A 21,952-nucleotide genomic window follows, 5' to 3' on the forward strand; every position below is an offset into this window, starting at 1 on the left:
AGAATTTAGAAAAACAATGGCTAAGCAAGTTGCTAAAAAAAAAAATTAAGAGTTTCCTTTGTCTATGATGTGCTTCTAATCACCTTTTTCAGTATGTTTCCCAAAATGGTCTGATATTTAGATGGGAAATACTTTACCTGCTTATTATAATAGTGATGGTGTCTCTTAGAATGGTTTGCAAGTACAGGTAATACGAGTAATAATGTATCAACTGCTTCCCAAGCATTCTATCTTGTTGGGTTTTCCCTGAAGGCGGTTGAGAGGGACTTTCAAATGTTCCCATTTAAAAAATCTTGGTGAATTTTCCCCAGGTGCTAACAAGCCATGTATCCAAATAGAACTCATTTCATGGGGAAAAAAAAAAGAATCCACAGCACTTCTTTTTAATAACTGTTCAGCTACAAAATTTTATTGGTATCTTTTTATGTTCCCTCCAGAGGATGTAATGCACAAAAGCATTGCCACGGAACATATAAAATTACAAATGAAATTTATTGTAAAAAGTAGACTGTCTTCTAGACGGGTGTCAGTATTTATTTCATTCATCAACCAAGACTGCAGTGGAATATATTCACGGTCAGCAAGTCCACGGGTGGGAACTGCCATCCAACGTTATTGACGGATATAAGACAAGATATTGAAAAGACAATTTTGTGTGTGAGTGTGTTGTTGTTGTTTTTTTAAATGTACTCTTCCAAACAGAAACGGTTGCACAAAAAGCACTGTAAAAACTCCCGGGGTTTGGGTTTGTGCTTGACGTGACGGGTTAACTACATAATTTGGTCGTGTCGTAATCCACGGTGTTGGGCAATTTGGCATTGAAGGCCTGGAGGGCGGCCTGGATCCGCACCACCTCGCTGGTGGCCAGCTTGAGCCGGTGGCGGAGCAGGCAGGAGAACAGGTCCAGGCGGCGCGGGCCGGGCGGCGACAGCTTGTTGACCCGGTCCCTGATCTCCACCAGCTGCAGCAGCGCCGAGTCCTGGGAGCCCTGAGTGTAGGGGTAATCCAGCTGCAGGATCAGGTCCCGGATGGCCTCGGGGTCGAAGTGCATGCTGTAGCCGAACACCTGGATGTGGTTGATCTTCATGTAGCCCAGGTTGCGGGCCGGGTCGATGAACTCCAGCGGCTCGTAGTAGACGCTGTCGTTGCCGTTGGGGCCGCTGGAGCGGATGCGGCTCCGCAGGTAGATGTGCACCGTCTCAAAGAAGGTCTTCCACGTGTTGCCCAGCGTCAGGGACCAGTTGTAGCACTGCAGGGGCAGGTCCAGCCTAGTCCGCTCCCAGTCGGGGAAGCTGTCCTCGCTGACGGGCATGAACCAGCTCTCCGAGTGGCTGCCCCCGAACGGGTTGATGTACACGGCCAGCACGGGCTCCAGGGTGCTGTTCTTGGTCAGGCAGATCTGCAGCGACAGGCCCAGGATCATGTGCACCAGGCTGGACTTGTACTTGTTGCTCTTCAAGGTGAGCAGCATGCGCTTGCGCCACGACGGGTCGAACCAGCTGTTGAGGCGCATGTCGTTGCTGATGAAGATGGCGTGCACCTCCAGGCGCCGGTCCGTCTTCTGCAGCAGGTACTTCAGCTCCAGGTCCTGCAGGTCGGTCTCGAAGCCGATGTAGTGGTCGGTGGACTCGGCCACCTCGGGCTTGCACAGGCCCTGGCTCAGCATGTAGCCCGTGTTGCAGGCGCCGCAGCGGGTGCGGTTGTCGGGGGCGCAGGCCAGGCAGGCGGCCGCGTCGCCCACGGTGCAGGGCAGGGCAGCCGTGCAGGCCAGCTGGTCGCTGGGGCAGGTGCAGGAGTGCGTCTCCTCCGAGAAGCTGCCCAGGAGCCCGTTCTCGTTGCAGTAGAGGAAGGACTGGATGCGCGTGAGCCAGTAGGTGGCGGTTCTGGAACACAGAACAGGGAGAATCTGGGTCAATATGGGCACCGGGTGGGGACTGCAGCGAAGTCAGACTGCGTCCTGAGCTTCGCTCTGGTTCCTTCAGGTCAGCTCCAGCCAGTAATTGACCAGTAACTGAGGTGAAAGGTCCAGAGAGCCTCGCGGGCGTGGCTCAGGGATTGAGCATCAACCTATGAACCAGAAGGTCCTGGTTAGATTCCGGTAAGGCATGTGCTCAGGATGTGGGCTCCATCCCCAGGGTGGGGCGTGCAGGAGGCAGCTGATTAATGATTCTCTCTCATCATTGATGTTTCTATCTTTCTCTCTCCATTCCTCTCTGAAATCAAAATATGTTTTTTAAAAAGATCCATATAGTTCATCATTGAAGAAATATACCTATATATTTGTATACTATAAATTATATGTATTTAAATATAGTTATGTTTATATAGTATATACACTTATATACTATATAGTCATGTTATATATTGTTATAATATACAAACATCTATATATTTATATATCATCTATTATATATTATATTTGTATATTATATATACATTTTATTTCTGCACAAGATTGGCTATAGATTATTCCTTCTGAAGAGATTGTATATGGTCTCACTAGTATACTTGGAAGCTGATTGTGTATAGAATTTGGTCGGTTATTGTTCTGACAAGATATCCAACAACAGGAAATAAAAGTGGCTTTATCATAAACTATCTGGAGGAGTATTAGGGTGTATAAATGAGGACTGTTCCTTCATTCATCCTTAGCTTCGCCTCATAAAGCCCTCCTGTCACAGGAAGCCCTAAATAGAAAATAAAAGAAAAATAAACAGCTCCAAATCGTCAATCAATGGATTTAAATCCTAGGGGTTTATCAACATTGAAAGAACAAGTACCTACTGAGAGGGAAAATATTATTGAAACATGTTTGATTTTTTACTTACAGGCTGCTCAAAGAAATTGTCGAAAATATCTCATTAAAACCAACTACAAGTTCTTTTAATAAGGGTTAAGTGTGTCAATGTAATGTGTTTGATTTGAATCATTAACAATTTTTTCTCATTTCTTCCCCAAAATCAGGCAAATCATGAAGCCAATTTAAGATGTTATTTTCCTGTTTCTTCACCTTATTCAGACTCTTTTTTTGTTAATCCTCACCCAAGGAGTTTCTACTGATTTTTAGAGAGAGTGGAAGGGAGCGGGGAGACAGAGAGAAACAGCAATGTGAGAGAGACAAGTGGATAGGTTGCCTCCCACTCGCACCCCGACCAGGGCCAGGATGGAGCCTGCAACTCAGGTATGTGCCCTTGACTGGAATTGAACCCAGGACCCTTCAGCCCGCAGGCTGACGCTCTATCCACTGAGCCAAACCCACTAGGGCTCAGACACTCTTGGTGTGTTTACAATCTCTGCAAAATAGTCGGCCTGCATGGCTCAGTGGTTGAGCATCGACCTATGAAACAGGAGGTCACGGTTTGATTCCTGATCAGGGCACATGCCCTGGTTGTAGGCTTAATCCCCGGTGTGGGGCGTGCAGGAGGCAGCTGATGATATTCTCTCTATCCATCTCCCTTCCTCTCTAAAAATCAACAAAAACATTAAAACAATAAAATCTGTTAAATAATGAAGGAAAACTGTGGCTGTGGATTCAGAAAATGTTTTCTCATACTAGCTGTACGATCATGGAATATTAGGGCAGGTTGTGTAACCCACATCCCTTCATGTGAAAAATGGGAACAGCAATATCTCCTATATTGCGTTCTTGTGAGAGAGAGTTCGGCTCAGACTGTATGCCTGTGCTTAGAATACTGCCACATTGTCTCAGAGCAGACACAGACATTGTACCTACTTTTGATATCCTTATGCCTTTCCAGTGTTCATTATGTAATATACATGAGATTTTCTGCAAAATGTACTCAATCCTTTACACTGCCACCATTTTTAAAATATATATATTTTATTGATTTCAGAGAGAAAGGAAGAGAGAAGTAGAAATATTGATGATGAGAGAGAATCACTGATCGGCTACCTCCGGCACAGCCCCTACTGTGGATCAAGCCTGCAACCCAGGTATGTGCCCTGATCGAGAATCCAACCATGGTAGATTCCTGGTCGACGCTCAACCACTGAGCCAGGCTAAAATATACATTTAATAAAGTTGTGAAGACCTAACTCTCAAGTTCATTTCCCTCCTCTCGCTTTTCACACTTTCTTGCTGTAGTTCCATTTATGGCCACCTAATATAAAGAATATAAAATATATAGCCGATCTGGCTTGAAAATTACATTTTCTTCCCTGAAACCATAGCATACATTCCCTAGACAATTCATCTCTCACTGTAGAGCTCTAATCACGTTTCCAAATCACAAGGACAAACAATGATATAAACAGACCTCAGGCTAAAAGGCTGCTGCTCACAAAACTAGGGCACCACGAATCGCTGGGACACTTTTTTACAAAAGCAACGGTCCTCCAGCTTCCAGCCTCTCCCAAACCTTTCCCGCGCCCGCAGATGCACGTCTGGGGGAATGTGTTTCAGTTTGGTGTCTCTACTTCCCATGTATGAATATTGATGGGCATCCTGTCAGAGCCCGGGGACCCGGACAGAGGAGCTAGCTTACAGATTTCCTTCCTTGCTGCTCCTTGTTGTGTTTTGACTATTTTATTGTATTTTGCAAGTTGGAACAGATTTTTCAAGGAAAAAGAAATATAATAGAAAGTCTTTTCTTTTTTTCTCTCTCCTTGTAAAAATTTGGTTTAAAAATAGGAGGTGGAACAGATTTCAAGACTGCGTGTGGATTTTTCACTTACCCAAAAGATCACCAAAGCAAAATTTAACTTTTTAAAAAAAATTTTAAACTTCAAAATTTTTTCAGGAAAACATCTTCAAAATAGAAGAGAAACAGCTTCAACATGAGGCTGTACCACACCAGCCAGACATGCTTTTTTTTCCCTTGTACATACTCTATTCTTACTCTTTTCATTCCATACCTGGAAGGCAATCACCATTCATCGCCTCCTGTAGACTGTACAGTCAGTGGCAAATGAATTGTTCCCTACAGCTGACTCCATCATGGCTTACATGTGTTAATTTTTATCTACAGGTTACAATAGGTTCTGGCAGCCTTACATTTCTCCTCCGAGTAAATGTCATGTCGCTCCTGAAAAAATATACTAATTGACCATATCTGCCTTTCACCAATGCAGTTAAAAGCTCCCATTAATAGCCGAAAATTGATTGAAGTAGACAATATCTGCTTTTAGGACGAATGGCCCCAACAAATAATGCGTTTCCTCTGGCAGGTGGGGACACACTCGATGCAGATATGCGATGACATGTCACCCGCAGGAGAAAATGAGCTCTCGAAGTGGTATGTCAACATTCATTTTCATAGCTGGGTAAGACCTCTAATCATAACCAACGGGGTTAGGCCCAAACACCTGCTGTCTCTTCTGTTATCTGTGTGACAAATTAAATTCCAGGTCGCAAGACTCCCTTCTAACTGGATAGCCACGCAGGGGTGAGCCTCGTCAAGCCTTCGCACAATGTCAGTCGTCGGGGTAAACACCACATTCTAAAGGGACCAGACACAATTTCAAACGAACATGTTTCCATTACCTGTCTTAATAGATTTTCTGATTCAGAGATTGAGTGAGATAAAGATGAGTTTTTATTTATAGAGTAGTTACCTGAAGAGAGATTGAAGGGATGCGTGCGTGGGAGCTACTCAGGTAAATGTTGGGATTCTATTGGATTCAATGAAGGTGTTTGCCTTGGGGTTCTGGACATTTCTGAACACACAAATGCCCGTTTCTCTACAGGACTGGGAAGCACAGTGCTTGGGTATAGGGACAACATAATCCTCAGTTATTCTTCAACTTCAAAAGATTCTTGCTTCTTTAAATCTAGCTGCAGCCCTAGCCCATTTGGTTCTGTGGATAGAACTTCGGCCTGCAGACTGAGGGGTCCTGGGTATGATGCCTGTCTGGGGCATGTACCTGGTTTGCAGGCTCGATCCCTGGCCCTGGTTGGGGCACATGAGGGAGGCAACCAATCAATGTGTCTCTTTCAAATCAGTTTTCTCCCTTTCTCCCCCTCCCTCCCACTCTTTAAAAATATCTTCAAATGAGGATTAACAACAAAATGTTAAGATGATACACTAACTTACATAATCACAATTGCCACTATCACATAACAAAATTACCTAATTTATTGGCAGTGACAAATAGCCAGGCCATATTCCAATTTACCTGATAATCTAAAAATAATTATTTTTAATTCTTAAAAATCAGGATCCAAAGAGAGTCTACTCATTTCATTAGGTAGTTATGTCCCTCAAGTCTTTTCCAGTCTTAACTTCTTTGCTTATCCCATGCTGTTGACTGAGAAAATGAGACCAGTTTTTAAAATACCCCACTTTCTTATGGTGCCATTTACCCTGCTCAGCTTTCCCTCCTCAATTACCTGGAGACCAGAAGTTGACATCAAGACCCAGGAGTCTTGTGTTCTGGGGAGGACAGTACAGACAAAGCTCATGAGTGACTCCAGAGTCACTCCGTTTTATATTTAAATTAATGTTCTGGCTTCAAATCATAAACACACACACAGTCACACAGTCACACAGTTTATAAAGAACTGATTTCAAACCTGCGGCTTCCTAAAAAATACTCATTAAAAATAGCTGTAGAGTGTAAGTAAGCCAAAGAGCAGCCAGTCCTGCCTGTCTCCCCCTCACTTCCGGTCCTCCTGTGCAAATACAATGGCACAGAATACGACGGGTCAAGGTCAACAAACAGGTTTGCAATGGACACAGCTGTCCCCGCGACAGGGCCTTCACCTGGGCGCTCAGAGAAGAGAGAGTTATGCAACATTTATTCAGCGATTTCAGGCGCTTTACCTGATGCCTTCACGTGGTCCTCGCTTCTCTGAGGTGAGTATTATATTATTAACGCTGTTTTTTCCACAGCAGATCACCGAGCCTCAGGGAGGATGGTCACTTTCCTGAGGTCATGGAGGTCATGACTTCGTGGCACGTTAGGGACGTGAGCAAAGGGTTTTCTACTCCGTAAGTGGGTCCATGAGCACAATTACAGGAGAAACCCCTGCCCCAAATAGACGGCCCTGTGCGTGTGTGTGTATCTATATATCTATACACACACACTGAGTGGCCAGATGATTATGACCACCCCATCAGTACTTCAATGACACGTCCAAAAATACTGAATATTGAACACTTCCTAAGCAAATACTCTCAAGGTTTTATTATTATTATTTGCATAACTAATTCACTTCATTGTATTGATGGGGTGCTCATAATAATCTGGCCACTCAGTGTGTGTGTGAAAACATATATATATATATATATATATATATATATATATATATGTATATATGTATATATGTATATATGTATATATGTATATATGTATATATGTGTATATGTGTATATGTGTATATATGTATATATGTGTGTATATATATGTATATATATATATATATATATATATATGTTTCAGAGAGGAAGGAAGAGAGAGATAGCAATATCAATGATGAGAATCATTGATCAGCTGCCTCCTGCACACCCCACACTGGGGATGGAGCTTGCAACCCGGGCATGTGCCCTGACAGGGAATCGAACCATGACCTCCTGGTTCATAGGTCAACACTCAACCACTGAGCCATGCCAGCCGGGCATACTTGTAATTCTTTCATTAGGAAATATAGTTCCTTGCATCTAGAAAAAAATAGTAATTCAAATGAGGTAATTATAAAAAATATAATACCAATACTGCCTATTATAATTGAATAATTGAAAGTAGTTGGTTATATTTCCAGCTTAACTACACACAAAAACTAAGTTTTCCTTTCATTTTAGCCTTACAGTAATTACTTTGTACATGAGCAAGGGTATTTGTTAACGTGTTTATATTTTAACTTTGCAATCGAGAAATGTCTTAATGAGAACCTAACTTCACCATAGCAGCGAATATTGACTGTCTGCTACGTCCCAGGCATGTTTCTAAACACCGTCCCTTTATGAAATAATTTGAGACTCAACATGAAGCAGAGACAGGTACTAATATCTTCTCTGTTTTTCAGAAGAGGAAGGAAGTGATTTTGAACATGAACCCTGAAATGGAGGAGCTGGGACTTGGCAATATGATACTCATCTGCACGTCTTAATACCACATTCCCATGAAACTCGCTCCTTTTTAAAGGCACAGTAAAAGGTAACAGTATTTCCTTAAGGAAACTAAAACTTCAGTCAATTCTAAAAGACCCATCTGTGCATAAAAGTGGGAAGAATGTGTGCCAGCACCAAGACAGAAGAGATGGGGAGAGAAATAGACAAAACCTAAATTAGCCATTCATTTGTTCATTGTAAAAACACTTATTGATCCCACCTGGTGTGACTCAGTGGTTCAGCATCAACCTATGAACCAGGAGGTCATGGTTTGATTCCCAGTCAGGGTATGTGCCCGGGCTGCGGGCTCGATCCCCAGTGAGGGGCGTGCAGGAGGCAGCCTCTGGGAGATTCGCTCATCATTGATGTTTCTCTCTCTTTCCCCCCTCTCCCTTCCTTCCTGAAATCAATTAAAAAAATAGTTTAAAAATATATCACTTGAATTTAGTACCTACAGTACTCACAGTGCATCTCCGTGTGTAGACCCCTTTCCATCCCCCAAAAAAGGTTAAATTAAACTATGACATATCATACAGAATTTAAATCAAACACAGGAAAATGCAAACAAGAGACCATTTAACATAATACACCATGTCGTCCACCAAGGTGGAAATGCCGCAAAATGAAATTAAATATGCAACGATGAATAGATCAGACGAATTTGCAAAACGGGGGGGAAAAAAAGTCTTGAAAGACGACCTCCTACTGACAGGGACTCACATTGTACTTGGTTAGAACTGTCGTTTGCTTCCTTAAGGGCTAGCTGTTACTGTTATAGCCTCCAAGGAAATGCTGTATTAATATCAGAGATAAAACCAAAATGGTAAAAATCAGAGCTGGATGGCTACCCGTGCCCATTTGAAAGCAATCTACACCGAAAATTCCACTGAAACGGGCCTTTCCCTGAATCTAGTTCTAAAAGCAAAGGAATGTTTCTATAAATAAATGCTAAACATGTTAGGACCTTGTTCCCCTATTTTGAAATAGGTTAAAATTCAGAAAAAAAATCCAAGTCTACTTATGGAAAGCTTGCAGAAGCATGAATATGGAAGTGTCGTCAGTAAGTACTTATTAAGTTCTAATTATATATCTAGCATCATTTAAGACAATATTATGTGAGGGGAGTGGAAAGTGGGGATCAAAAAATAGGAGATTTTGGGAATTCCTAGTGCCTGTTACACTAGAAATGCATAAATATATGTAATAAACATGTAATCTAAATAAAAAGCAAATTGTAGGTTGTAGTTTACAGCAGTGTAGGAGGAATTTTAAGCTACAAGTGGAGGAGGAGTTACAAAAATACAAATCATGGGGGTGGAAATAAGTAAAAAAGGATGATACCTGGACTGAGGCTTGCACAGTGGACACAATATAAGTTAAGTGAAGGGGAATAAATACTGGGGTGATGCCATGTGGAGAATAATATGTTACATGGATTACTACCCAGTGGCGTGACAACACACATTTTCCTCCAACTGCGTATGGGCCCTCTCCACCTTAAGCCCCATTATCGAGTTAAATCAGCATGTCTAATTTGAATCATGCCCTATTTTACTTATAAATAAATTTTTGTTGATTCTAGAGAGGAAGGGAGAGGGAGAGTCTCCCTCTCCCTTCCTCTCTAGAATCATCAGTGATGAGAGAATCATTGATCGGCTGCCTCCGGCACATCCCCACTAGGGATCCAGCCCAACCTGGAGTCAAAGCTCGATGACCTCCTGGTCCACAGGTCAACGCTCAACCACCGCGCCACACTGGCTGGGCTGTTTCACTGCGACACCTGTCCCTTGGTCCTACTCATTCTGTCACCAAATTATGTGGTTTATTTGAAAACTTATTTAAAAATTCTTTTCTAAATGAACATCCACATGATTTGACAGGAGAGGAAAAATGAGTCCCCCTTTACCATCTGATGCCAGGTGGCGCCTGGAATTGGTGTCTTTCTGTCCATCTGTAAGCACTCTCTTCAGTGTTAGCTAAATGAACTCACTGCTGCATCTCTGGTTAAATAATTTTCTCTGTTTAGAAAGCTGCACCCAACCTGGCCTAAGCCCTGCCCTTATGTTTATGGACAAGAGAGTTCCCAAATTATCTTCAGCTCCCCTCCCCCTCGTGATCTGAAGCCATTTAATATATCTCTACACGTTATATAGTACACACACCTACATAATCCTAAATTTTTGAGGGCTGAAGGCCATATCTTATGTTTTTATTCTTGAAGTCCAGTAAAATGCAGGACATGCAGGAGCTTCTCATTTGTAACGCAAGTAATAATGGGATACATGAAAATGATGCATGACCCTATTTAAAGACAGCATTTTGATTTAAACAGTTTAAAACCTATTTTAGAAAGCGTGTGTGTTTACACTCTGTATGTAAGAACGTTTTGAACACGAGGCACTACATGTAACTACCAGGGTATTAAAATTAATTTGATACCATTTCACAGCTTATCAGGAGGCAGGGATGTTCAATGTCGATGTTAGAAGAACAAAGAAAAGAGAGAGTCGTTGTCCCATGCGGTACAGGATCAGAAACTCAACGCCACACTTCATACTTCACTGAAATCTTGACAGACATAGGCATCCCCTTCTCCAACATTGTGAGGAAATACATTCTGTCGGGTCTCATGAAGGTGACTAAGGAAATTAATTAGATCAGCATTCACCACGTGCCCTGAGTCAGAGAATCCTGGAAATTAGAGCAGGGAAGGTAGGACCTTGGAGATCACCTTGTCCAACACCTTCATTTGGCGGACGAGGAAATTGAAACCTGATTGGTGAGGATAATTTCCCAAGGTCACACAGATAATTGGTAGTAGAACAAGGTCTCGAACATAAGCACTCAAACTCCTAACGAGGGTCCTTTCAGCTGAATAAAGGTCATGCTGTCCCGAAGCATTGAAGAATGAGGCAGAATAAAGAGCTTCTCTATCAAGCACATTCTAAAGAAGTAAAAGTGAATATATGTAGTATAACTATAATAATAAAAGCATAATATGCTAATTAGACCAGACGTCCTTCCGGACTAAGCTGGGGCTGTGAGGGAACCCCAGGTCCTGGGTGCCAGAGGGAAGCTGGTGCTGGCAGCCGGGGGAAGGAAGGCCTAGTCTTGCATGAATTTTGTGCATCGGGCCTCTAGTATAAAAATATATGTGGAATGCAGAGGTGTGCACATTAAATGTTATGGAAAGATCTGTAGATATGCAAATGTATCCTGGCTCTCTTTGAAAATAATTCCTGAAAGTCTATCTTAGTTCTTTGCAAATAATATGTTGGGCACTTCATCTGAACAATCCTTAACATAAGGCCTTTGTTGATAAGGATGAAGGCAAAAGCAGTGAGAATGAGATAGCTATTCAGAATATGTAATTGATTTTCTGCACAGTTCATTTGATGATAGTTTTTGGAATTGGCTACTTTTTCCAACATGGATCTAAAACTTGAAAATTAAAATCGCAATGGGATGGTATAGCAGAGGCACCCACTTGTTTCTTAATATTCATTCTTCCTTTCTGTGCATAGTAATGGAAGCTCATGGCCACTCAATCGAAGCCTGCATTTCCTACTTGCAGTAGACCAAAGAGTGCCTTTAGGTTCAATACAAATTCCTCAATGGAAAGTACAAAAGGCAAAATAATTTTAAAATATTTTAGCCAAGCCAGCATGGCTCAGTGGTTGAGCATCAACCTATGAACCAGGAGGTCACGGTTCAATTCCAGGTCAGGGCACATGCCCCAGTTGTGGGCTTGATCCCCAGTAGGGGGCGTGCAGAAGGCAGCAGATCAAATGATTCTCATGACTGATGTTTCTCTCTCACCCTCTCCCTTACTCTATGAAATAAAATATATATTTTAAATCTTTTAAATGTGTGATTATTATCACTTTATAAAAATCGTGCACCTATGGATGAGGACAGTGGGTGGGGAGTGAGGGCGGAGGGTGGGGCGGGAACTGGGAGGAGGGGAGTTATGGGGGGGAAAAAGAGGAACAAATGTAATAATCTGAACAATAAAGATTTAATTAAAAAAAATTTAAAAAAATAAAAATAAACACTTGAAAGTCTAACAAACAGGCACACAGAGTCATATCTCTGGTTATCTATGTGCAAGTATGCGTTAAACTATAATTTTGGTTTGCAATGCTACGCTATTTACCAGTCCTGGGGATATTTATAATTCATGCAGTAGGTAATGGTAGCATGAAATTCTTTATGCACCATGTAAGAGAACGGGTACAGTTTCTCAGCAGTAAGGACATGGAGCCAGTCTGTGTCTCGAGCAGCGTGCCTGAGGTGAGGAATGAGAATCCTACCGACGGGATGAAGGCTCTGAAACTGCAGATAAGGTTAGCAAACAGGAGGTGGCTTTTAGCTGCCTAGTTAGCAGTCCTCCTCATTCCTCTAGCATTCTCTTCCAAAGCCACCGAGGATTTAGGGAGAAATAAATTAATTCCACATGCTGTAATGGATAACACTGAGAAAGCTATTTGCCAGTTATCCTTCTAAAAGCAAGACAGAATAAGAGGTAAATAATGATGGGAAGCAAGCGACTCGGACAGCCCATCCTAATTTTAAATCAACACGGTGCACACAAGTCTGTTCTTTAGAGAAAAATCCTTTAAGAAGCACAGATCTATTTTGGAGGCATGAGTTTATCTTCTGACTTTCTGGAGACAAACCTCAGAGGGGTTGTCCTTGCAAACAGGAATGGCCCGGCAAGGAAACAACAGTGTAACAGCCAAGTGCCGCTTCAGGAGAGAATTCTGGAAGCACGTCCAGACATCAGTTCTGGTTTTGCTGTCAAGATCTGTCTGATTCTGACGTTACTTGATCTCTCTGGCTGGCAGTTTTCTCTGAGCAAATAAGAGATGACTCGGATCTTTGCCGTTAAAGACATTTTTCAGAAATGTCTTTGCTTCAAACTCCCCCAACCTGGTTGCCCTGTGTCCTCACGCTCTCTGGTCTTTGAGCAATCGGGTCTAAAGTGGCCAAACGCTTCGCTCTCTTTTGGGTTTGTTTTGCTCAATGTAAGCCTTTCATCGAAACATTGTGTGTGTGTGTTAATTCTCACCCAAGGATATTTTTTCCATGGATTTTTAGAGAGTGGGCAGGAAGGAGGAGAGAGAGATGTGAGAGAGACACTCGGACTGGCTGCCTCCCGCACGGGGCTGGCAATGGGACCCAGGACCCTTCCATGCTCAGGCCAATGCCCTACCACTGAGCCACACCGACCAGGGCCGTCAAAATATTCTGACTCCCTCTTGTGAAGTAGCTGATTACTAGATTTAGTGGCCTCAGACCTTCTAAGCTGAGCATTATTCTAATCTCACGAGAGCAAAAACTTGCTAATTCTGAAAGTCCTGAGCAAAGCCGCTAAAGCAGTGCTTCTCAACCTTCCTAATGCCGCGACCCTTTAATACAGTTCCTCATGTTGTGGTGACCCCCAACCATAAAGTTATTTTCGTTGCTACTTCATAACTGTAATGTTGCTACTGTTATGAATCGTCATGTAAATATCTGATATGCAGGATGTATTTTCATTGTTACAAATTGAACATAATGAAAGCATAGTGATTAATCACAAAAACAATATGTAACTATATATGTGTTTTCCGATGGTCTTAGGTGACCCCTGTGAAAGGGTCGTTCGACCCCCAAAGGGGTCACGACCCACAGGTTGAGAACCACTGTGCTAAAGCAATGTGGCTGCCCACACACCTCCTTTCAACCTAATACCTTTGGAGACCTTTCTATAGTCAAGACACGGTTCCAAGAGCACCCCCTGATCATCTTGCTTAATTTTCTCAACAACCCGAGTTAGCATGGTGGCTTGGAGGTGTCACCAGGAAGTGGCTACACTTCCCAGTCAGCTTCACATCCGGACTTGGCCACGCAGGAGTTCTTGACATGAGTTAGGTGCCGGTCCACTCATTCTGACGCCTCTCACTGGCCGGATGTCAGTGGCCCCGGGAGCCTTGGAAGCCACTCACTGAAAATGCAAACCTCCACTCAGCAGGACCTCAAATGACCACGTAGGGCAGAGGCACAAGTCCCCACACCACCAAGTCCTGCTCCACACCCGCTACCAAACTAGGACCATCTGGCTCTTCCAATGAGGGGTTCAAGTCCCTATTGTGTGTGACACTCAAACAGGTTCACCTGCCGGGACACTGACACCTCGTCCCAATGGACATTCTGGGAGTGTAGCCTTCAGATGACTGCCACCTACCCTTCTGTTTCACAAAGTCACCGATTTAAAAAACAAGCCAACTAAGCACTCCCCACATCCAGACTCACAACTCACTAAGGAATGCATGGCAGCTACGGTGGGTTACACTATGCAACAATGAGAACCCACAAAATACAGGTACGGAAATTGGTGGATCTCGAAAACATGTTCTATGAGAAAAAGAAAGAAAATACATGCTGCACTTCATGCAAATTAAATATGCAAATGTGAGAATCACCACTCCACATTTCACAATGCCAGGGCCACCTTTAGAGACATCTGTCAAGCCCAGTAGAGTGGGAGCCCATCAGATGGAAGTGGGCTAAAGAGTAAAAGACCAGAATACATGTATACATGGAATGAGGCAAGAAAGGGAAGGATAACTACGAGCCGTATGTATGATGAGCTCAAGTCTCTATACTTAAGGTTTCATAAAAACCAAACCCAACAGAAAACTAAATTATAAAAAAAAATCAACCACCCGCACTGTGGGTTCTGAGTTGCTGTGTTTTGTATTTTTGGATTAAGACCACAATGCTGAAAAGGAGACCTGGTCCCACTGTGGATTCACTCCTCGATAAATACGAGAAGTAATAAACAGGAGATAGTAAGGATGCAGAAGCGCCACGAGAAAGACTGGGAGTACCAGTACAAGGCGACAGAGAATAGCGCTCGGGGCCTCGGGGAGCTGCTCCGGGAGGTGATACCTGGTCAGAGAGCCAGAGGGTTAGAACCCGTTATCTCCGCAAGGCTGAGCCTGTGCAGAGGGAGCAGCTCTGCTGGAGGGGAGGGCACCTGCCCAGTGTGGCTGCCACACCCTGAGGGAGGGCGGGTGATGCAGCCGGGCCAGCTCAGGCGTCCCGGGACCAGACTCGCATGGGCACAGCCTTCGTCTAATGCAGTGGTGGCGAACCTTTTGAGCTCGGCGTGTCAGCATTTTGAAAAACCCTAACTTAACTCTGGTGCCGTGTCACATACAGAAATGTTTTGATCTTTGCAACCATAGTAAAACAAAGACATATTTTTGATATTTATTTTATATATTTAAATGCCATTTAACAAAGAAAATCAACCAAAAAAATGAGTTCGCGTGTCACCTCTGACACACGTGTCATAGGTTCGCCATCCCTGGTCTAATGGCAACCTAACCGTTCATCTCAGATGAAACAAGGCATTCCTTTTATTTCCTAAAACTAGAAATGGCAGGACCAGGAGTAACTTAATTTTCCTTGAATGCTTTTAACAGATTTCAGAGAGAGGAAGGGAGAGGGAGAGAGAGTTAGAAACATCAACGATGAGAATCACTGATCGGCTGCCTCCTGCACGCCCCACACTGGGGATCGAGCCCAAACCCTGGCATGTGCCCTGACAGGGAATCGAACCGTGACCTCCTGGTTCATAGGTCAGCGCTCAACCACTGAGCCACACCAGCCGGGCAGACATAACTTCATTCTGACATTTGTCTCCACCTCACAATGATCCTTTCACAAAATTCAAACTCTGAAATTCAAGCCAAAGGATATGATTTTGAACCTGGGGAGATGGAGCGAACTGTCCTGCAAAACAAGGCTCGAATGGGGAGCTGGTCTCACAGCTCGGGGACGAGGACATTAGCATTCCCTGAGCTCATTCACCAGCAAGGACTGGTTGCCCGGCTCCCCGCTTACTGTACAGCCATTCACGCCGGCGGCCTGAGACCCGCAAGGTTGCCAAGATTCCCAGGTGTCTCCACCGAGAATGCCGCCAGCCTGCCACTCCCCCCTAAAGAGAGAGACATCCCTATTCACCAGAGAGAGCGCGACAGAGAGGCCCTTTTTCAACATCTTTGAGGCACATTCACTCTGCAGCTTGAGCAGTCGCGCCTCCTCTTAGCAACAGGTGCAGAGGTACACTGGCGCCCTTAGAAACATGCCTGAAAGGGTCCCTTGGCCGCAGCAGCGAGTGCCCTGTCTCTTTAAGGGAGGCCTGCTTTTCATAGGTCGCCTCATTTAAATGCATCAGCCCTTCCCCACTGCCCCTCATTCATTTTCCTGATGAAGTGCAAAAGGCCCATCGGTTTGTGTCTCATGCAAATTTTGCCATTAAGATATAGGTATAGATTTGATATTTTAATTGATAGATTATATACCAATATATTTATGGATTTGGTATTTCTTACATATAAAATCACATTTTTAAAAATATGTTTTTACCGATTTTGGCAAGGAAGGAAGAGGGAGAGAGAGATAGAAACATCAATGATGAGAGTCATCGATCAGCTGCCTCTTGCATGCCCCCTACTGGGAATGGAGCCTGAAACCCTGGCATGTGCCCTTGATTGGAATTGAACTGTGACCCCCTGGTTCATAGGTCAATGCTTAACCACTGGGACACACCGGCTGGGCCAACCTTTTAGATGACCTAATCTTCAGTTTTCTCATTTATAATTTTAGGGGAATAACCCTAACTACCTTGTAACACTATATTTAAGGAGCAAAAACAGGTACACACTTAAAATTCTCTCCACATTCCCGAATATAGACAGTGATGTCATTTGGTAGTGATGTAATTTATTTCATTGCAAGAGGAATTTAGATGAGGTTATCAAACAAAAAACATGTATTTTGATCATAATCGTGGCTTGTCCTGCTTATGTTTCTAATTCATAGTTCAGTGTGTGTGTGTGTGTGTGTGTGTGTGTGTGCGCACGCGTGCACGTTTGCGCGTGCATGCTAAGGATAAGATTGAAGACAGTATTTTATAAATACAAATCTGCCTTAAAATTGGTAGGATTTCCTTATATCCTTACTACTCTGTTTTTAGATTGTTGATGGCGAACTCTCCTGCTTATATGAATTAATTTTATTTCAGCTCAATAAAAGGTGCGGCCTCAGACTTGATCCCTTTGTCTCCTCTGAGAAACCTACATGAAGCCTTCCTGCTGGTTTAATAGAACAAACACAACAAACTGACCTTCATTTTCTCCCGTGTTCCTTTGTCACTTCGATGTTCTTTTGTGCTGTTCTATTTGCTGCTGTCTGAAGTGCATCTAGATTGTGAGAAAGGGGATTTTGATTTCAATTGGCATTGATTTTTGAAATGTATTCACCGACTTTATAACTTGTAGTGGCTGCCTCAAATGAAGTCTTTCAAAGTTGTGTGTGTGAATGTATGTGTGTGTGAGTGTGTATGTGTGTGTATGTGATTGTGTGTGTGTGTGTGTTTCAGTGTGATAAAGATTGTTCAGTGTTAAACATAAACACAGCTTGGTAATGTTTAGTTTTTCCCTTCTTGATTTATAAAGTCATTTGATTTTAGAAAATGTAATTTTTGTTTAATGCTCAAGTAAAATGACTCTGGATTTCAGCCCTATACCATTTGCAAGGACTTGGTACATGTGTGTAGACCTTCTGTGTGTTTACATATTCACAGTACATACATATATAACGATAGAAGAGGTGACAGAGGTTCTTTTTTTTGTCCTCAGCATGAATAATATTCAACATCCTATGAAGATTAAAGGCTGCACACTGCTTTACATGGTGTTATCAACTTAAGCATGCAATTAAATTTATTGTGAAAAATACCCAAAGGAGATGCCCCCCCCCCCTACTTAATTGAACAAGATTGATTGATAAAGGCAGTGTTTGTAAGATTTATCCAATTTTTAAAAATGTTTTTATAGATTTCAGAGAGGAAGGGAGAAGGATAAAGAGATAGAAACATCGATGAGAAAGGGCCATTGATTGGCTGCCTCCTGCATGCCCCCACTGGGGATCCGGCCTGCAACTGGGACATGCGCCCTGACTGGGAATTAAATCAGTGACCTCTTGGTTCATGGGTCGATGCTCAACCACTGAGCCACACAAGCCAGGCTGATTTTTTCATTCTTTAGTTTAACATCACAATTTTTTTTTAAATTGCTGCCATCATTTATAATGGAAAAGAGTTCAGGACAAATACTATCTTACAAATATATTTAGCAGCGACAGTTTTGAATAACCAATTTCATCCGCACACACTGAAGCCTCCAATGTCGTGTATATGAAAGCTGACAGAAGAAGAGACTTCCATAGGATATGAGAAAACACATTTTTGATTTCTCTTTTATGTAGATAATACACTAAGATTCTAGTCTACTCTCAGCTAGTTAGGTCATCCCTGCATCATGGTGTTTACCGCTGGCCACAACATTTTGCTGGGATGTATTCGGGGGGGAGGTTCATGAATAACATAATAATTCTGTTTTATAAGATGAGCTTCTGTTTTGAGGTAATAAAACCATCACACCATCCCAATAGTGGGTGATGTATTTACTCTGGCAAGTAAACATGTATCCATTTCTTCCATAATACAAGTGAAATTGTTCAGAAGTGATGCAGACAGAAATGAGACTGACTCTCAGCCCTGATTTAAATCTGCTTAAAAACTGAAAGTGCATTCCAGTCTAGGAATTTTATTGTCAATAACATTATAAGATTTACAGAAACATTAGTGTCTTGGAATTTCTCTTGATTCTTACTTTATGATCCACATACAAACCAGTGATGGTTAATGTAATATCAACAAAGAATATGTTTATTCCTTTCACTCCATAACATTTTTCTAAGAAGTAACTTCCTGTACCAACTTAATGCAACCTTTCATCTCATGGGAAGTATTGGACTGAGCCCAGCCAGTGTGGCTTAGTGGTTGAGCATCAACCTATGAGCATCAACCTATGAACCAGTATGATTCCCGGTCAGGGCAAATGCCTGGATTGTGAGCTCAATCCCCAGTAGGGGGCGTGCAGAAGGCAGCCAATCGATGTGCCTCATTGATGTTCCTCTCTCTCTCCTCCCCTTCCTCCCTGAAATCAATAAAAAATATATATTAAAAATTAAACTATATATTTTTTTAGAAAATAAACATTAAATATCTCAGAAGATGCAAGTTATTTAGTGAAACACAATGAGGGCTTATCATCAACTTGGTAGTGAGGAGGAAATGAAGTCGGATACAGAGTCCTCCACCTACCCTCTGTTGCATAAACCAGAGGTTGGCAAAAAATAAGAAATGGATTCCGATTGTTTAAGCAAAGTGATACTCCAAGTAGTGCTGGGGAAGGGGGGGTAGTGTAGGCTTTATGACCTTCTTTCTAGAACATTTCTGATAGGACTCTTTTTTTCTTTTTGTAAGCAAGTTAGCATAAGTGTTAAGAGAGTCGTCTGGAGCTATCTATATTGTTACTGTTCTCAAATCTAATTATTTTAGCTGGCAACTCCATTGAGTTACCAGGGGGTAAAAAGCATTTTGGTAATGACCCTCTTCATCTTCCTTAGAAGACTGTTTAATGTCAGGAAGATGTGGGAAGCCGTACTTACAAGATATTTGCATAGTGAGTGATAGAACAGAATCTCTTATTGGGAATGTGTCACATCCAATACTGCTCGCCTTGGCTCTTGGCTGCCTTTCCCTCTGATGGGAGAATGTGAATACATTTAAAAGGAGAGTAAGACAACACACTATTAAGGCTTTTACTGAAGACACACAATGAGCTGTTGACCTGTTACTCTGCACGATTCTCACATACATACAAATACACACATACACTTAAGTCGGCAGAATTTCCAAAAGGAGCAAAGCCCTTTGGTCTGATAATATTACCAAAAGTAGCTAGCTGAGGAGGGTGCCTCTAGGGGTGTGAATTTGGACCTCTTTCCCGAATTATCCCTGGTTGTAGACAGAGATCTCTGGTCAAAACGTCAAAGAAACTAGCTCTCTGTTTACCCCACATGACCTTTTGTCCATGAGAGGAAAATGAGAACATTCACAACATTATAATTGCACAGATGTTTTCCTTTTAATATTGTTTTTGCTCGGCCCATATGCCTCAAACTGGGTACTGTTACGGCTAGCAAGGGGTTTAAAAAACGCAAAAACTCTTTATACCTAAGTTTTGAAGTAACTATTTTCAGCTAACATCTATCAAGATCAATAAGTTGAAAGATCATGGAATGATTTCTGAGCTGAAGGTCCAAGGAGCAATGTTACAGTGAAAAGATAAGAACAACCCTAGCCAGTTTGTTCAGTGGTTAGAGCACTTGCCTTTGGGCTGAAGGGTCATGGGTTCGATTCAGGTCAAGGGCACGTACTTAGGTTGCAGGCTGGATCCCTGGCGCATGCAGGAGACAACCAATCAAAGTGTCTTTTCTCTCTCTCTCTCTCTCTCTCTCTCTCTCTCTCTCTCTCTCTCTCTCTCTCTCTCTTTCTCCTACTCAATCTAAAAATCAATGGCAAAATATTTTTTTAAAGAAAGATAAGAAATAAGAACAACTTAGAGTCAGAAGAGCTAAAGTCAAGGCTACACCAAGAATTAGGTGAAAGGAAGCCGGCTGAGGGAAAGGACACATTTGCTACTTGAAATTTGTTCAGACGTGGCCTCCTACCTAGAGGTGGGGCATACAAACCCTTTTCTTTTTCTTCTTGAGAGTTTATCTCCCTGGCTCCCTTGAGTCAGAATCCAAGCTGCTGTGTATTACTCTACACAAATAATAATGTGTTTCTTTTGGAATTGATGCTATTATCTTTATGACAAATTCTATTTGACTCTGAAACTCATGAAAACACATTTTGCAGAAATTTCATGACTGTATTAGAAATGACCTATACATAAGCAATCGTGTGTTCTATTTTAGACATGTTTCATAATTATTTAAGCACCTTCCATTTGCTGGCTACTTCGTCACTGTTGTGTGTTTTACGTGTCTCAATAACACACCAAGGACACATTAAACTCTCTACATTTACTGCTTCATTATTAGCATGTGAGTTACCAGAAAGCGACTGAAACAAAAATAATAAAATTCTTTTGTAGCACAGAAGTATAAGGAAAATTAATATCCTGACTTTTCCCTACAGTTTCATATAAAATTGCTTTCAGCAAAAGTTCCCTGTATTAATCATATAAATGCCATTTTTAATTAAATCGCACACTCTGCAATTTTAAAGGATTTGGAGGCCACTCAGTGGGGTCCTTTTATTAGTTAGGGATGAAGTTGGCTACAATAACATAAGCCAAGTAATACTGACTTAGAAAAAAAGTGATTTTATTCCTCTCTCAAATAATGGTACAATCATATATAGTCCAGGACTGGTGTGATGACTTCAAAGAGATTGGACTTGCCCTGGCCAGTTTTGCTCAGTGGATAGAGCACCAGCCCAAGGACCGAAGGGTCCCAGGTTCAATTCTGGTCAGAGGCCCACACCTCAGTTGCGGGATTGATCCCCAGCCCTAGTCTTGCTAGTGCGAGAGGCAACCAATCAATGTGTCTCTCTCTGTCTCTCCCCCTCCCTTTCACTCTGTCTAAAAAATCAGTGGAAAAATATTCTCAGGTGAGGATTAAAATATATATATATATATATGCACAATTAGATGGAGACCATTTAAAAACAAACAAACAAACCCTGAACTAGGCAGATGAATAGCATTCCAGCAGCGCTGACCACTGGACTAGTGGTTGCCTTGAGACAAAGCTCTTGTGCAATCGTGTTTTCTGCACGCTGGGCAGGCACTTTTTCAAACCATTTTTTACTTAAAAGAATGATGGGCAGGCAAACTATGGTTGGTTAGACTTGGCTAATAGGGCAGGTCTGTTGTTAAAACAGAAAGAAATGAAGCTATCACCTCAGACGT

At 42.4% G+C, this 21,952-nt stretch overlaps 1 protein-coding gene across 4 annotated transcripts in view; it reads right to left on the reverse strand.

Moving 5' to 3' along the window:
- Positions 1-388: 388 nt before the first annotated feature.
- BRINP3 (BMP/retinoic acid inducible neural specific 3) overlaps positions 389-21,952 on the reverse strand; it is a 161,580-nt gene continuing 140,016 nt past the window's right edge. For all 4 annotated transcript variants that reach the window (XM_036355209.1, XM_036355210.1, XM_036355211.1 and 1 more), the window contains one exon: positions 389-1,883. In XM_036355209.1, the coding sequence (XP_036211102.1) occupies positions 767-1,883 (1,117 nt within the window). In that variant the 3' untranslated portion in view covers positions 389-766. The remainder of the gene's footprint in view (positions 1,884-21,952) is intronic.

This window comes from Myotis myotis, unplaced genomic scaffold, assembly GCF_014108235.1.
Source record: "Myotis myotis isolate mMyoMyo1 unplaced genomic scaffold, mMyoMyo1.p scaffold_m19_p_21, whole genome shotgun sequence".
Taxonomy (NCBI): domain Eukaryota; kingdom Metazoa; phylum Chordata; class Mammalia; order Chiroptera; family Vespertilionidae; genus Myotis; species Myotis myotis.